Source organism: Rhinolophus sinicus, chromosome 10 (genome assembly GCF_057876585.1).
Source record: "Rhinolophus sinicus isolate RSI-liver-muscle chromosome 10, RSI-T2T, whole genome shotgun sequence".
Classification (NCBI taxonomy): Eukaryota; Metazoa; Chordata; class Mammalia; order Chiroptera; family Rhinolophidae; genus Rhinolophus; species Rhinolophus sinicus.
Genome location: NC_142510.1, coordinates 13,338,590 through 13,357,000, shown reverse-complemented (window position 1 = coordinate 13,357,000; position 18,411 = coordinate 13,338,590). Strand labels below are relative to the sequence as shown.

Below are 18,411 nucleotides of genomic sequence, written 5' to 3'. Positions count from 1 at the left end.
GAATTTGCTGTACCAAATATTGCCTGAAGTCGGTGCACTCGTGAGCTGTAGTTTAGAAGCCGTTTTTGTCTCAGCGCTTCCGCCGGCATTTGTCCCTTCAATAGGAATCAGCCTGCACTTCTCTTCCCTCGTCAGATCTCATCTTTCCCAGTTGTCTCACATCCATCTGGGCATTTGCCTTCCCGGTTCTTCAAGTTGGGTTCCTATTCTCCACACCAGCTGCAAGGCTGGTGGCTGCAAACCCCAGCCCAGGCCTTTCCCTAGAGCAGGCCTCACAACCACCCGGAGGCTTCTTAAAACCCTGAATGCCGGGCCCACCCCCAGGTTCTTAGTCAGGAGCTCTATACTTCTAACTAGCTCTCGGGTGACGCTGATGCTGTCGTTCAGGGATCTCACCACTGCTCTGAGTTTCCTCTGGGACCCGAGGGCCCGTGGCTCTTCCCTGTTAACCGTGGTAAGTAGCTGACCAGCCTGGATGGAACACAACTTCTTGGTTGTTAAAATGGAGACTGTGACAACAGACACTTTACCTAGTGATTGTAAAAAGGGTGTAAGAGGGTAAGCACTCGGCCAGCTGGGTAAAGCAGCCTTTACCAGATTCACTGATACAACAAGCTGATTCCCAGCAGAAGAAATGCTTCTTTCAACCATATGGTCCTATTTCCATACATTTTCCTCACAAGCTGAAAGCTGGCAATCAATTCAAACGCATTTCCTAAGTTTTCAACTGCCTGACGTGCACATTATTCTACTTTTGGTTTAAGAATTCCCATTTTAAAGACTTGGGTAGAGATCTTTATCCCAGAAAGAAGGGCTCCAGATACCCAATCTGTCTCTTCCAAGTGGGCGGGGCAAGAGGAAAGCCTGAAGGAGGACAGGAAGGTGCCACGTTGTCCCATTTTACCCCATGACTCGGCTGGAGAAGCCCCTGATTAGTAGGAAGCATTCAAAGCACCAACACTTACCTTGGTCATGCCTCCCGCCTGCGCCGTGTTCAGTCCCGCATGACTGGGAATTTGCGGCGAAACCTGTGTTAACGTCTCGGCCAGCACGCTGCTCGTGGCCCCCTGCATGCCCGGAGCAGGGTACGGCATTCCAGCTCCCCTTCCTCTGCCAGCAGCCCCCAGAGATCCATTCATGACTTGCGCCTGCCCCTGCTGGGCCTGGTTCATTAAACTATGGCCAGAGTTACTATTGAGGAGGCCTGGGTGGGCCTGGTTAAAGTTAGCGTTCATGCAGATCCCAGGTCCGGTCTGCGACGTGGCAGGGCTGCTGGTCACCAGTCCCACTTGCTTTTGTGCTTGCGGATTCAGTGGTTGGGAAGCAGGGGGAGTGGGCCCAGAGGTGCTGGCCGCTTGCTTGGGCAGGCTGGGGGCTGCAGAATCTCCTTGGTTCAGAGGGCTCTTGCCCATGGCACCCAGGCTGGCCATGTTCGCATTGTTCGGCTGCCCTGGAGGCTGGCCGCCGAGGCCCTGCTGCACGGGGCTGCTGGCACTCACATTTCCTATTCCTGGGTTGATGCTAGAGCCACTGCCTCCGCGCAGAAGCTCCGACAGTTGTTTATGTTTGGAAGCAGCATCTGGAACAAGGTTCCCACTGTTTAAAAGGCCTAATTCTCCATTGGGGATCAGCTCATCAGGAAGATCATTCTCCAAGTCAAACAATGATCCAAAATCTAGAAATTAAGCAGAAATGGAAATAAGAAACTAAGCAACAGTAATAGCTCTCCAACTGTCATACGCTACTATGATCTTAACCTAAAGCAGCCCGTAACATGGAACACTAGCATATCTTAAGAATAATGTCAAAATGATTTGAAAGTTCATTTGAGAAAATAAAACAGAAGAATATTTTTCAAATTCTGAAAAAGGAAAACTTAAACAGAGACAAGAGGAGGGCCAGTCTTATTAGATTTTGATCATACACTTTAAAACAAATCATGTGACATGGGGACAAACACAGATATACAAATTAAAGGAAAACAATGGGAAGTTTAAAAAACACTGAATTATAATGTCAAAATGCTTAAGAATATATTGTGTAAAAAGCAACTGGGCATCACGTTAGATGAATAGCAATTTGGGGAAATTAAAGTAAACCTACCTATCAAATTATCAAAAAACAAACAAACAAACAAACAAAAACCCCAAAACCTAGCCTTAAAAGAAAATGAGACTTCTCAAAATGCTGATGCTGTAGAAAATAATAATAAAGACATACTGAGAACAGTTTAAGAAAACTGGAGCTTAAATAATACTTGCATCATATGAAAGGGGTTAATGTCAATCATAAAGAAATATGAGAAGCACCTTTACTCCCAAGTACAAATGCACAAGGACAAAAGCAGGTAAGTATCACAAATGAAGAGTAAACAGTAAACAAAATAGATCATTCTTCCTGGGATTCAAACACGAAAATTAAAGCAACTCCTTTTTTCTGGCCACTCTCAAAGTCACATTTCTCTCGCATGTGGTCTGTAAGTGTCACCTCTGGTTCCTCACCAGCCATGCATGCTTCAACCCACAACAACCTGGCTACGTACACATGTGCAAAGGACACGAAATGCAGTCAACATATCTGTAACATCAAAAAGGGGCAAACAACAGATACATGAAAAGAAGCTCAACATCACTAATCAGCAGAGAAATGTAAGTTAAAAACACAATGACATATTATCTCACACCTGTCAGAATGGCCACCATCAATAAATGAACAAACAAGCGTTGGCGAGGATGTGGAGAAAAGGGAACCCTCATGCACTATTGGTGGGATTGCCAATTTGTGCAGCTACTATGGAAAACAGTATGGAGGTTCCACAAAAAATTAAAAACAGAACTCCCTTATGACCCAGCAACTCCACTTGTGGATATTTATCCGAAGAAATCCAAAACACTAATTCGAAAAGGTATGCACCCCCTATGTTCATTGCAGCACTGTTTACAATAGCCAAGATATGGAAGCAATCTAAGTGCCCATCAGGAGGTGACTGGTTAAAGAGGTGGTACATCTGTACAATGGACTACCACTCGGCCACAAAAAAAGAGTGAAATCTTACCATTTGCAACAACATTGATGGACCTAGAGGGCACTATGCTAAGTGAAATACATCAGACAGAGGATACCATATGATCTCACTTACATGTGGAATCTAAAGAACAAAGTAAATGAAACAGAAACAGTCACAGATACAGAGATACAGAGAACATTTTGATGTTGCCAGACTGGAGGTGGGGTTGGGGGCAGGGTGAAAAGGTGAAGGGATTAGTACAAATTGGTAGTTACAGAATAGCCATGGGGATGTAAAGTACAGCATAGGGAATATGTCAACAATATTGTAATAAATATGTATCGTGCCAGGTGGGTACTAGACTAATTGGAGGGATCACTTCTTAAGTTATATAAATGTCTAAACAGTATGCTGCATACCTGAAACTAATATAAAATAACACTGAATGTCAAATGTAATTGAAAAATAAAAATAAAGGGGCAAACAATACCCAGAGGCAGTTAAACCTGGTGGTTACAGACTCTAGACCCAGACTGCCTGCATTTGAACCCCAGCTCTGCCACTAGCTCCCCAATTAGCTGTGTGACCTTGGATAAGTTACTTAGACTTCCTGTGCCTCAGTTTTCTTATCTGGAAACTGGGAGTGACAATGGCCACCATACCACATAGGATTGTTGTGAAGACTAAATTAATACATGTAAAGCATTTAACCAGTGGGTAGTATTAGTCTTTATTATTATTATCCAATAACAAGATTAAGTAAATTGCTGTAAAATACTGTGAAACATCATACATCTATTAAAATAACTATGAAGACTGTAAAAATGTTAAGAAAATGTTTATATGTTGTATGAAAACATTCCAATGGAAACTGCATGCAAAATGGCACCTAGAGTAAGATCAGAACTAAAGGATATGCATATGGGCAGTGGCTGGAAAATCATATGCCCAAAATAAAGAGTTGTCCTGGTAAAGTGGTGGGAGGATGAGTACACGTGGGCTTTTTTTGTTTGTTTGTTTGTTTTTTAAATTTAACACAGCCACTCCCCCTCCCACAACCCACTGTTAAAAAATTGAAGATTCTTTTCTCCATGGTGACAGACATACCCTAATGGCTGCTTACACAACAACCCCCTCAGCTGGCTGCCTCAGAGGATCCTCTCAGAAAGGGCAACACCTTCCTGGCTACAGGAGGGAGAGCGACTGGAGAAGCCAAACACCACAATCATCTTCCCCTTGCAGGCTGACACAATCCCAACTAAGGGAATTGAAGACAAGTTAGCCAAGACAGTTCTAGAAAAGGTTTTCCTTCCTAATAGTAAGGGCTATTCAGAAAGAGAGCTCCCTTTTCTTTACTAGATTTCATCATGGAACTGTGGCAGCCGTATTCAACCAGGAGAGGAGACACCATTCATACACAAAGGATGGCTGCAGCAAAAAGGGCAAACATCTGAGCTGAATTATCCAACCCTGGAAGCTCCCTATCCACAGACTTGTTACGTGAGAAAATACACTTCCTACCATTTAAGCCATTCTAGCTGGAGGTTAATGTAACTTGCAGCTGAAGGCATCTTGATATCTCCATCATGTCTATGGATGCAGTTTGAAAGCCTTCCTATGGCATCGGTGGCCATCAGGATGTGGCCCCCGCCCACTTCTCAGCCCTTCTTCGCCCACCCCCCAGCACCTCCTGACACATCCTAGCTTCAAGCCAAAACAGTCACAGCATCAGCAATCTTCCTTCTGGATGCACTCTCTCGATAGAAAACCTCACCCCAGCCCCACTCAGATTAGACACAGCGACTGTGAAGACACTCTTTAGGCTGCCCCTGCAGGACTAGTCCTCATTTTCAGCCTCCAAAGTTCTCTGTACATAACATGCTTAAAAACCACCTTTAACACATACGTATTTCTTCTCACCTGACTGTAAGAAATGACATTTAACAAACATACAGTTTTTGCAGAACCTGCTGAGAGTAAGCTACACAGTATGATCCTTTCCTCCCAAGTGCTTCACCATCCCATCTCCTAAGAACACCCTTTTATACGAGCACAGTGCATTGATCAAATTCAGGAAATTGAACCGCGATACAATACTTAATGTATTGATTGCCCTTACTTCGATTTAGCCAGTTGTCCCAATAATTCCCTTTACCACAATTGTTTTCCTGATCCAAGATCCAATTCAGGATCCCAGTGCACTTAGTTATCATGATTTTGTCTTCTCCTTTCACCTAGAAACGTTCCTCAAGAACTTTGTCTTTCAAAACTGACATTTTTGAAGAGCACAGGCCAGTTGTTGGGGTTGCTTCCTCATGGTTACAGGACACGTAAATATGAAGAGACAGCAGGAGCTGGCTCCTGGACACAGCAGACAGCCGAGAGAACCACTGACCAGGCCTTGCTGCTGCTGAGTACCCAGCTTCTGCATCTCAACATGGTTTTGCAGGTTCCATTTCATAGCTTTCATGCCACTATGTTGTCCTGAATCTGGAGATTCATGAAGGTCTCCAGATAGAAAGAGCACAAGAAATAAGCAAAAACAAAACAAGCCTCAAATATAACTAACATTTTAATTTGTGTCCTTCCAGGTTTTGTCCACAAGCACACACACATTTCTACTCAGTACTCTTAAAAGAAAAAATCATTGTGTGTATATTTTTTAAATGCAAAGCTTCAATCTACAATACAAACACGAAAATGAAACTTCATCTACACCAGAAAGTGGAAGCCATTATGACAGAGGTGGGATTTCCTTTCTCACCTCTGTGGGGAAGGGAGGGGATGAAGAGGCGGTCCTAAACTCCCCGACTGGATCTTCCCAGCATTCCAAAGCACTTTTCTTACTTAAGAAAGGGTGGCCAGAACAGGACAACTGCCGGTAAACCCGAGAGAATGGTTAGATAAACACGGCAATGTCAGGGTCTCTAGTCCAGAGTAAGAACTGGAAAAAGAACACTTAGAATTGGAACACGTGAGTTCAAATCCTGACTGAACCAATTACCCCGTTGTCCTTGGGCAAACTGCTTAATCTTGAGTTGTAATTCCCTCACCTGTAATACAGGGACAACAGTACCCCAGGGTTGCATGATGAAAGCCAGATGCAGCACTCTGTGTCACAGACACTGGCTAGCCCACTCTAATCCTACATGAAAACTTGAAAATGTCTTACCTTTAAATATTCACCTACCATCCTTCCACTCTCAAACTGACCAATTTTCTTTTGTGGTTTACTCTAATTCTAGGCCAAATGCACATATAACTTTTACGATTGTTATAGGGCATTATAATTTGAGCTCCTGTTTTGGTTTTGTTTTTTTATTGGTCTGCCGTTTTTTGTCCACTCTGACCACTTTTTCTCACCCTGTTTCAATCCAAACACATCTCACAACTGTTTGGGTGCGAGGAAGGTTGACGAGGCTGACTTATGCCCTTACCCACCAGTCTAAGCACATATGAACATGTACACGACCAAATACACAAGGTGTGGCTTTTTAGAAAGACAAGATGGGTTGTGTAGGGTTTGTGGAAGGCACATCCATACCCACACCATCACCCATCTTCTCACCATTAATGTCACTTGGGGGTTCCAGGTGGGAATTCTTGCCCGAATTTTGTTCACTTTCCTGTTCCCCAATCCCGAGAAAAGTTGGTCGGGAAATCGGGAAAATCGGCTCCTTGACCGATTTTGGTTTGTAGTATTGGCCATCACTTTGTGGAAACGATTCATCATGGAGAACAGAAAAGTTTATTATCTCAGGAATGGGAAGGCGGGGGAAAAAATCCTGAGAACAGGCGGGAATTCCTGCCTGGAAACCCTAGTGTCACAGCTTTTTCTTACTCTCTAGTTCAAAAAAGTGACAAAGGAGAGTGAACAAGGAAAGCCAGGATGTTGCAACATAACACAGCTGCGCTTTCTACACACCAGTGTCCCAACACTCAGGTTGAGAAATAACAATCTGCATCATGGGAAATTCCTACAATTCAAGATTGAGCACTACCATTTCCAATCCCAGGTACATTCCTTCCTCTCCGCAGCCACCTCAGCAGGGGGCCCGGAAGAGAACAAGGCTGAGTTTGCCTGAAACCAGCAGGCACCCAGCATTCTAGGGGTTCACCCTTAGCAGGAGACTGTCACACAGCAAATATTAGAGCAAACACAGCCTGTCATTTATTCATCATTATCAAAAATCAGTATTTCACCTTAAACAAGGAATGAACTGCTCTCAGGTACTCTGAAAAAAGCTTTTCATTTTACAGAATCAAATAGCAGTGGCTGAATCAATCTCTCCACTCCAAATAACATTTGAAACAGTTTTGTTTGAAAAAAGTTTCAAATGTGTCAGCTAAACAAATCATCCACAAAACACATCTTTCCTCAGGTTTTCTAAGTCTCTTCTGTCGTAGTACCTTATACTTTTTTTTTCTTTCAAATGCATTTGGAGCCCCAGATTTCTCTGTATTGGCAGAACTGACTTTTCTTCAAAGCATGTACAGATCAGTTTATCACACCTTCCATTGGTCTTAAAAATCGTACTACAACTTCCCGGTTTAACTCATGAGGCTGTAAGCACCACGAAAGCAGGCTCCTGTCTCCCCACTGCTGAGCACAAGCTGCCTGGCATATAACTAAGCCCTCAACAAACATCCACATACTAAATGAGTGAACGAATTAGAGTGCAGTTACAGAAGAGACACCACATCAATTTAAAGAAGTTACTTGTCTAGCCAAAGACATAAAGTAGCAATCTTAACATTCATTACTACTTACTTAAAACAGAAACAAAGAGAACAAAGTTCAGTAATCAATTACTTTGAAATGTTACATTGTTCTACTCGTCTGTTTTCCCCCCACAACTCTTTATCTTCAGGTCTGCTTCACTCTCCAGTAGCGACACCTCAGCATCAGGGACCCTCTATCCCGCGGCTGATGCAAAGATTAAATGGCATAACGTAGGATGAGAAATGGAAGTGTGAAAAATAAACTCTGTTTAGAGTTTAGATGCTGTTTTGTGTTCATGTTTCCTTACTTCCAAGCATGAAACTCCCCTCCCACAGATATCTTCCATACCTCGCGTACCTCTTATTTCTCTCTGCAAACCCTTATCCCCTTAAAAAAAAAAAAAAAAAAAAAGTTCAGCTTTCTTGAAATTTTTTTGCATAATTTCTCCAGATTTTCCTTGGCATTCCTTGCACTCTGACTACTCAAATGCGTCTATTAAATCTTTCAAAAGCTAAGCACTTTTATTCATTCACCTTGGAATAATTTACAAAAATAATTAATCCCTAAGTCAAAACTGGATACAAAAAATTGATCCAACAAGAACAACGGAAAAGCTCACGTCTAACGCTGAGTAATACAGTATTTAGATGACCCGCAGACCATTCTGCATCTCCTCAGTGCGTGTATTAATACAGCACCAGTCAGATACCTACAACACAGGAAGCACACTCTGGGGCAGCGAGCAAAGTACCCAGCCAGGTCCTGATTCAGCGCCGTCTCTGTCAATCACAAGTCTACCGCCCTATGTGTGCATCTTCAGCTCCAGAAATGAAATTAGGATCTGCCTGTAGCATCACTGATGAAAGAATTAAATCATGCACTATGTATACAGCACTCAGCCTGCCATACAACAGCGAGGGCTCAATAAATATGAGGCATTATTATCACTGTCACAGACCTATCTTCCAAGGTTACGTGTCAGGACCTGGTACCTTATGCCTCGTACAGGGTTCATGGTCAACAACTGCCATTTCTCTATGGTAAAGCCCTAATAATCTGCGACAATTATAGAATAAAAGCTTTGAAATTTCTTGGGCATTGTGTAAATAATGAAACAATTCTCCAACAATGGAGAATTAAAATATAAATAATAGTAATAATAATGAAAAGGAAAAGGAAAAGAAAAAAAAGCACTATTTTATTAGCATTTATGCCATTACAATTTTTATCTAGGCATTTAAACAAGTTCCCGAAAGACAGCTTAACGTTTATTTCTTTTTACAATGACTATTAGGAAACAATTAAAGCAAATTCGTTCTAAAATCTTCTGTGATTCAGGCTTCTTTTATGCAGATACACCACCCCCTAATTAGTACAGAATAATGAAGTTTTACTTCATTCTGAACAATGATCTTATATTGAGCAAAAAATCTTGCCCTTCCTCAGAATCACTATCTGCTCAAGAGCCAAAGCAGGCTTGGCTGGGCAATGGCTTTCCTCCCAGGCCTTCCTACAGTGGAAGCACGTCCCTGCTCTGTCTCCGGCCTTCACTCCAGGCGAGGCTGACTGGCCTTATTTGAGGCTGGAATAAAAATCTGTCTTCCACCACCACCACCACCAACCAGCCAGGATTATAATCTCATTGAGGAAAGCAGACCATGGACACCAAGTCACAAACAAAACTGGTAACACATACACGTCAGATTTTACAGCCAAGTGGAATGAGGAAGTGAATGGAAACAGGAAAAGCTTCAAATAAGAGACCAACTGGAGCATAATTTCAGAGGGAAAGGACACTGAGAAAAAAGAACATTCCAAACCGGCAGAGGTAAGCAGGCACAACAAACTGACTTTGCTGTAGTATCAAGAAAAAGAACTGCACGGTGGCAGGATTCCCCCGTAGGTGTGAATTCAATTCAGGAGGAAGGACCCCATTAGAATGCTCTCAACAAGCAATGGACTTCTTGGGGAAGGTCACTGTCAAAGCCCATTTAAATAATTGGTCATCATACAAAGCAGAGCATATGACAGAAAAGAAAAAAAAACCAAACCCAATTCTATCCTCTAGTTTGAATACAAATGTTGTGAGCAGGTTGTAAGACAATTCAATTTGTTAAACACCAATTTATGGCAATTTATGGGACGAATATTCATGTTACAAAAGGATGCATCCATGGGGACTCTTTAGATGGAAACCTGCCTAGTAAGTACCTTTAAATATTTAAACACCATGAACTATACTGTCTGAAGTGAGAGGAAGGAAACCAAGCTATTGGAACTAACTGAGATAAAACTACAATACCTTAGAAGCTGTAATGTCGATCAGAGGAGAAATACCTGATTTATGAAACTGCACTTTGTATACAGTCCCTGATTTACAATATTTCGACTTACAATTTTTTGACTATATAATGGTGCAAAAGCAATACACATTCATCCTTTGAATTTTGATTTTTTTTCCCAGGCTAGTGATACGCTGCAGTGACAGCAAAGCACAGCAATCATGAGGGTAAATAACCAACACTCTACAGTGTGTTCATTGTGGTAGATGGTTCTGCCCAACTGCAGACTAATGTGAGTATTCTGACCACGTTCAAGCCCGGCCAGGCTAAGCTCTGATGTGCGGTAGGTTAGGTATAATTAAATGCATTTTTGACTTATGACATTTTGAACTTACAATGGATGAATCGAACATAACCCCATTGCAAGTCGAGAAGCATCTGTAATTTATCAAGAATAAGTCTATCCAGGAAAGGCAAAATCTACTTTGTGTGATAACTATGAAAATTTAAACATTTTATTTTTCATTCCCAAATGCACTCATGGTTACTCTGCTTCAGGTATCAAGAAATCTTGCTTCATTCAATGTTTATTATTTACCTTCCAATTAAGGACCCAAGACAGTCCTGATTCAAAGGTCTTTGTCACATTGGACCCTATATCATCCGAGTTCTAGAATCACAGCCAGCCTCTTCTTATCTTCATTTGATGTTCTATCTAGAAGTTCCAGGAACGTGCCATTCCCAGACAGTGAGGACAATTTTAAGTTTCCTAAATGTGGTTTGTGTGCTGCCTCCCTCGGTCCTGAAGGGTAGAGAAAAGCCTTCAGGGGACAAAAGTGGAACAGAAGGTGCTGTCACAGCAGCAAGCCACCACCAGACTGACCATAAATTACCTAGCAGCCCCTAAACGGTAACCAGATGGTCTAGAGGAGAGGGAGCAGAAAGGGGTTTGCTGTTCGCCACCACCACAGTTGACAGGGGCGCCAGGACCCAGGTGAAGTGCTGAAATCAGCTGCTTATCCACCCTGCAACCCAATTACTGGTGCTGGGGGAGGAGGAATGAATGTGGGGGCTGAGCTAGGATCCAATCTCTGCAGAATCAGCCCCCACCCCAGGTGCCAGGCCACTTCAGGCTACCTGGCCACAGCCTAAGTACTAGTAAGCCGAGACCAGGCCCTCTGGCCCCAGTGCTGGGAGCTATAGCTGGCAGGCAGTAACCCCAAGTGAGGAGAAGGAGAAAGAAGGTATTCTGGACTTACAGGTGCCAGTGGACAACATACGGAAACGTGTGGACTAGGTGAGAGCCCACAACAGGAAATGAATGCACTGACTCCAAAACGTACACCAACATCCAGACAGTGGAATATTATCAGGCACTAAAAAGAAATGAGCTATCAGGCCATGAAAAGACATGAAGGAAACTTAAATGCATATTATTAAGTGAAAGAAGCCAACCTGAAAAGACTATGTACTATATAACTATATGACGTTCTGGAAAAGGCAAAACTATGGAGACAGTAGAAAGATCCGTGACTGTTAGAAGTTGGGGAGTGTGGGGGATTAATAGGTGGAACAGAGGGGATTTTTAGGGCAGTGAAAATACTCTATATAACGGTAGATACATGTCATTATACATCTGCCCCAAAACACAGAATGTACACCACCAAGAGTGAACCCTAATGCAAACTATGGACTTGGGGTGATGATGATGTGTCGGTGTAGGTTCATCTATCGTAACAAATATACTACTCTGTGTGGCATGTTGATAATGGGGGAGGCTGTGCATTTGTGGGGGTAAAGAGCAGGTGGAAATCTCTGTACTTTCAATTTTGCTGTGAACCGAAAATTGCTCTAAAAAAAAGTCTTAAAGGAAAAATAAAGTACAACCTAAAATTATAGATAAAATACAAGCAATTGAGAAGCACAAAATGATGGAGAATCACAAGCTAAAAACTAACATATCATCAATTAGAAAACATTAATAAATAATAATGCACAAAATATCTAGTGCTGTCCATGCTTGGTTTAAGTGTGCTGCTTTTAAAGTTTTAAGAATCCACCAACATATAAGCTCTTAGGGAACAATTTGATGATATGATCAAAATTACAAATGCATACTGCTTTTAACCATTATTTCCATTTTTAGGAATCTGCTCTATAGATGTACACATAACTGTGCAGAGCTATTCACTGAAGCACTGTTTGTGAGGACAAGATTGAAAATAACCTAAATGTCCATCAGTGGGGAGCAGATTAAACCAATTATGGCCCATCTCATATAATGGAACACTAGCAACTACGGAAGGCGATAATGCGGAGGCACTCCACGTGCTGCTGTGCACAGGTATGCCACAACGTGGACAGTACGCTACCTTGGGTAAGAAGAAAAAGGCAAGAAGGGGGCAAGAATACACGGTGTCTGCTTGAAGAGAGAAACCCTGCAGAGGAGCGAAATCTGCTCACATCTGAGGGGACAAGGTGGAGGGAGGGAGATTCTCACGCTACAAATCTGTGCCCTCTGATTGTTCAAACATGTGAGTGAAACTACCTGTTTAAGTAATTAAAGAAACTGATTTTTTCAAGGCAGCCCCTGGCGTGTCCAGACCCAGGCGATTAGCTTCAGCCCAGGTGATACACCTGGAATACTTCCAGGCGTTCCCAGTTCCAGTTGGGAGTGTTTACAGTTTGAAAATGAAATCTGAAATGGGCTCAACATTAGTTTAAAATATTTTTAGTGTTCAGATAAGCTTAAAAGGTAGGCCAAAAAAAGTACTTTAAAAAGGACTTCTCAAAAGTACTATTTTTTTCTAAAGTAATCTGACAACCTACATATAACATTTTGTACCCAACATAGTAGTAAGATAAATGTTGCTCCTATCAGGAAAGCTGACATTATTTCAAAATACTAAGAGAAACATTGCCTGACAAGGTCTTGTAGTTTCCAGCACATCGATGAACAACCCTCTAATAAAACGTTAAAATCGGAGCTTGTGACAAAGGAAGTAATGATTGGACATCACACTAAAACACAACCACATTTTCAAATCTTTGGATGACATTTCTAAGTTAATTTACACTTTGTTCCAATCATTCTCGCTAAAGGTCTAACGGTTTTGCAACAGGAACTAACCAAAACGCCACTTCTCACCATGTAACAGATTCTTCTAACCACAAATACTGAAGATGTTTTGCTTTGAATTTGATTTACTTTTGAACTAGTTTTTCATGACAAAAATTATATGCTTATGGGTTTTTTAAAAAGCCTTCAGCAAACTATAAAGTGAAAAGCAGAGAGCCCTCCCAAATCATCCGTCCCCCAGCCCCAAGAAAAACAATTTTTACAGATTTCCTTCTGGAGGTCTATGCACACACTAGTATCTATCTTTTTACCAACAAAATGATCTAATTATCATTTTTATTCTCCACTATTTTTATGTAATGATTCCCAAACTTCTCTCTTACAGTCCAAAATGCACTCACAGTAGAACACTTCGGGAAGAAAGAGTAAGAGAGAGCACGTGCTCATATACACGCAGCCCGTCTCCACAATGATACAGATACTGGTGGCCTGTGGGGAGTAGAACTGGGTGACTCCAGAAAGACAGGAGAGGGAGGCTTTTCATTAAACATTCCTTTGTATTCTTTGGAATTTTGAACACTTATGAATATGTTACTATTCAAAAGAATTAAAAAAAAAAAAAAGAACTTTTAAAAGAAAATTCTCCTGTTTGTATAAAAGTTTCCTAACATCTTAAATAAGAACACCAGTTCTTATTCTTAAGCTGCTTTTCAAGGGGACTTTTTCCTCCCACAAATGGGGTTTGGGAGGAGAGAAAGCAGTTGTCAATTCTTCTTGCAGATAGGAATTTGGATGGAAAAATACACTTTGGAAAGGCCAGACTAGACTTCCTCTAATTACCCTGGAAGTGATGAGTTTCTAAAATGTATTGTTTTTAAAGCCCTAAAAGAATGCCCTGGACTCCACGGTCTGACAACGGAGGCTCTCCGCGGCCTTCTTTGACCTTGCTTTCAGAGCCCAGCCTGACTCCCACTCACAGCTCATCCTGCACGGGCTCCAGTGTCCTTTCTCTGAGCAGTTTCCCCAACCAGTGCACCTGAAGCATTCGGTTCCTTCCCATCACGTCTGATCTGTTTGCAATTGGACAGGCACTGGCAGGGCTGCTGGATTGCCTGCCCACACCACTACACTCTGAGTTCCAAGAGGCCGGAGCCACCACTGCTGTCACAGCCTAGCAGGGCCCCACATAGAAGCACACATAATTCATTTGAATAATGCAAGCATTTAAATATTGGCTGAATAAAAGAATGACATGGTAGACTTGAGACTGGAGCGCAGGCCCACCGACTCCCCAGAGCAGGACAGCAGCAGTCTCCACCTCAGAAGCAAGACCACACTGCTTTCAAATGGCAGCCCACTGAACGTAAACCAAAAAGTACCTGGTTTTTGTAAAAACTGTTACACTCAGGAGTTTATACCTTAGACCTCCACACTTGCTGTTATGCTGTTCCCTTTGCCTATCAGGGGTGTCAAAACTTTTTTCAACGGTTTTCACCAAGGGCCATATGCGGTAAAATACACAAACAGCCGGGCCACTCACTTGAGGTGAAGTACGTATTGCCTCACCTGGTTTATTTAAGTAAACTAAATATGTTTTTGGAATTTGCTGCAGGCCAGTTAACAATGGACTGTGGCCGCAGTTTTGACACCCCTGGCCTAGCCAGTTCCCACGCCCCATCTCCTGTTCATCCTCAGGTCTCTGTGCTAATGCCACTTCTCCAGGAGGCCTTCCAACCCCCTTCAGAACAGACTCTGTCCTACACCAGGCCTGCACCTCCCCTTTGAGGTACGAGGTCACACCTGACTAGAACTACCTCCCGTGAAGGAAGGCACCAGACCTGTTGTGTTCACGCTAGATTTCCAGGGCTGACACCACAGTGCAACCAATATTTTCTAAATGAGTAAATAATCCTAAATTTAAAGCGATGAACATTTTTGAAAATATCTTCTATCTTTAAAAGACAGACCCTTTAAAGGAACTCTGTCCTTTAGATCATAAATATCTTAAAGAAAACTCTAGACAAACGAGATAAGTAAATGTACTTAGGCCTACGCTATACAATACAGAAGCCAATGGCCACATGTAGCTATTTTCATTAATAAAAATTAAATAAAATTTAAATTTTAGTTCTTGAGTCACATTAGTAACAGTTCAAATGCGCCACAGCCACAAGTGGTAGTGGTTCCAGTTCTGGGCAGTGCAGATATAGAACACGTCCATCGTCACAGAAAGTTCGACTACACAGTGCAGACTTAGAGATTATCATGAGAACAGTGGCATTTCAAACTAAGGAAATGTCCAAATCCACTCTCTTACTGTTGAGAAGGAAATCAGTTTTTCCTTAAACTTTCAAAGATTGAGAAAATCACCAGTGTGAGCTAAAACACTGGCTTATCTCTCGATAATTTGAATGATTTCCTCAGAAATTTAAAATTTTTTTTATTATTTTTTATATTAGTTTCAGGTGTAAAAAAAATGATTAGACATTCACACCCCTCACAGAGTGATAGCCCATCCCATCTCCTACCCCTCTGACACCGTATACGGCTGTTACAGAACCACTGACTATATTCCCCATGGTGTACTTTACATCCCGTGACTATATATATAAAATCATAGCTGACATTCACTGTTATTCTACTTCAGCTCCAGGTGTCCAGCGCAGTGGTCAGGCGTCTACACTGTCTGTGAAGTGACCCCCTGATACGTCCAGTGTCCACCTGGCACCCTGTTATCTTTACAACATTATTGATTACGTTCCCCATCCTGTATCTCACATCCCTGTGACCACTCTGTGACCACCGATTTGTACTTTCTAATCCCTTCACCTTCTCCCCCATCTCCCAACCCCCCTCCCATCTAGCAGACATCAGTTTTTTGTCTGTATCACCTCAGAGACTTTTTAAAGAGAAGCCCAACTCTGGGCAGGCTGTGCTCTTCACACAGAAAACAGTCCCCACAGCAGCAGGGGCACGACCAAACGACACGGATAATCTATCAACACTTTCTGTCTTTCTGTTATTTTCAAGAAGAGAGAATCCCCACAATACAGCAAGGAGCTAAATCCCTTCCTTTCAAGACCAGTGTTAACTGAACCGAAGAGCAAATTAAATTTCACTGATATTTCTTTTAACCAATCACCCTGACTAAACTGGATAGTGATCCCAAAGCCATTTTCTCCCCTAACTCTGTTTTCCAAAAAATTACTATTTTTGTAATTTCGCCATACTCGCTTTCCCTTTTCCTCTAAGTCCTAACCTAAATCAAGTCCTGATTCTGAAATACTAGAAAAACAGTCCCATTTAGATTTCAGTTTTCCAATAAAGAAAAGCTTTTAATTTCAAACACAGATTGAATAAAGGGTGTAAAACTGTTACCAGTTTTGTAGGATTCCTGAATCAGCTTCTAATTCATTCGTCTGCAAACTGGTACTGAGACTACAGTAGCCCTGGTGCTGGAAGCCAAATAGGCAGGGGAGGCATCTTCCCATTTACTCAGCAAGAAACTTCCATGGACCTGGTTCTGGATCAGATCCCTAGCCCACATCATCCCAGCTCTCACCAGCCCAGGAGGAAGGTGACGTATATATTTTCCCACACAATTAAACAGTAATAGTTGCTACAACCTGCTATATGCCAGGAACCATAGTAGCCCCAATATACAAAGCTAATCAAAGAGAGAAGGAATGGAAAATTCTAGGGGGAAAGATCCATTTTAGAAATGAGATGACTCTTCTCCCACCCCACCAAAGCTCAAATGTAAAGTCACTGGCCCAAGTCACAGAGCTGATGAGCCAAGACCAGCACCCACCCTGAGGAGACGCAGGGCTCCCTCCTCACTACCACGCTGCCCACATCCCGTATTAAAAGCTCTGACATTTCCTTCAACTCTGAGTCATGGTTAGAAGGTTCTACTTTTAATCAGGTGACAAATACTCAAAATATTTTAATCCAAAGGAATTGGGTCGAGCTCTTATGGTCCATAATTGTCAAAGCAATAGATAGATTTCTATAGTTCCTGAGTATCATCATTCAGCTTGTAATCAAATACCAAAATCCACCAAAATATTGGTCTTTAATACCAAAATATTATTATTTAAATATTGCACAAGTCTCTCTACAGGTTATTATAAAAAACAGTCGCTTATTTTTCTCAATATTTCATTAGTTATTCTCACTACAAAGTTAAAATATGTATAGATGGTACAGTTTTAATAAGAAAAATCCAAAATATTTGGGGGGAGTGCAAAGTTAAGTTTTTGAATTATAAAAAGAATTTGCTTTACAACTGAATTGTACAACTCCATTAAACAGCTACAACTATTAGGAAACACCTACTGCATATGGTAAAACACAGGTATATTAGAAAGACTGGCAAATTAAGAGATTTTCAAACAGTAGCAGATGGGACACCCAGAAATAGGAAAGTCAGGTTTAATTACGTGAAATTTTTTTTCACCACTAGATTTTGCTATTCTTAGCAATGGTTCAACTAAACATTCTTTTGATTAATGGAAATGAAACATGGGGGAAAATGTCACATGGGATGATATGCAAGTCTTTCTAAGGGTAAGGTTTAAAAAGAAAGAAAATTTGTCTTTTAGACAAAGAGCTCAAAAATAACCTTGCTTCCCAAATTTAGAACCATAAAACACCCTAAAGGCAGTTTTTCAAAGACAATAGTCATTTTCTATATTGTCTAAGAACTTGGGGTGGGGGGACACTAGCTTGCTTCCCTGTGCACAGAACTCTTCCCCAAGACCAAGTGTGTCGTTTCCAATCAAAGGTCTGCTCTGCTCCCACAGGACCCTGTGCATGGCTCTAGCTCTGCCCTCCTGTCAGGAAGTCACAGCCCCCACGCAAAGTCAAACACGCAGAGCCCCCCAGCAGGCACTGGTGGAGGACTTACAGTTCCATCAGTGATGGGCTGCACTGTGAGCGTGTTCCTGAAAGTTAGGCCTAAGACTGATGTGGAAAGTGTCGCGTCTCTCCCCCCGTTTGTGCAGGGGCTGTGGCCAAATGCTCCAGATGCAAGGAGTCCACCAGCCTGTGACAGAATTCTGAGGAGGGAGGCACTGCTAGGAGAAGGCCTCAGAGTGGGCCGAGGGAACCCCAGGCTCGTGTGCTGAAAACCAGAGGGCACGGCCAGGAGTCCGAGAGCTTCTGAAAGACTGGGACAACCAGAGCAGGCGCAGATGAACGCCACAGGCAGATCACACCCAGAGACAAAACTGCTGGGAGTGGCCAGCGTGTCTTGCCCAACAAGAAGGCACAGAAAACCAGCAGGCTCCCCAACTGCCTGGCTCCTCACTCTGGTTCA

At 42.3% G+C, this 18,411-nt stretch overlaps 1 protein-coding gene across 4 annotated transcripts in view; it reads right to left on the bottom strand.

Annotated features, from left to right (window-relative positions):
- CREBBP (CREB binding lysine acetyltransferase) overlaps nucleotides 1-18,411 on the bottom strand; it is a 128,128-nt gene that overhangs the window by 102,316 nt on the left and 7,401 nt on the right. For all 4 annotated transcript variants that reach the window (XM_088801285.1, XM_088801286.1, XM_088801287.1 and 1 more), the window contains exon 2: nucleotides 966-1,675. In XM_088801285.1, coding sequence (XP_088657411.1) covers nucleotides 966-1,675 — 710 coding nt within the window. The remainder of the gene's footprint in view (nucleotides 1-965; nucleotides 1,676-18,411) is intronic.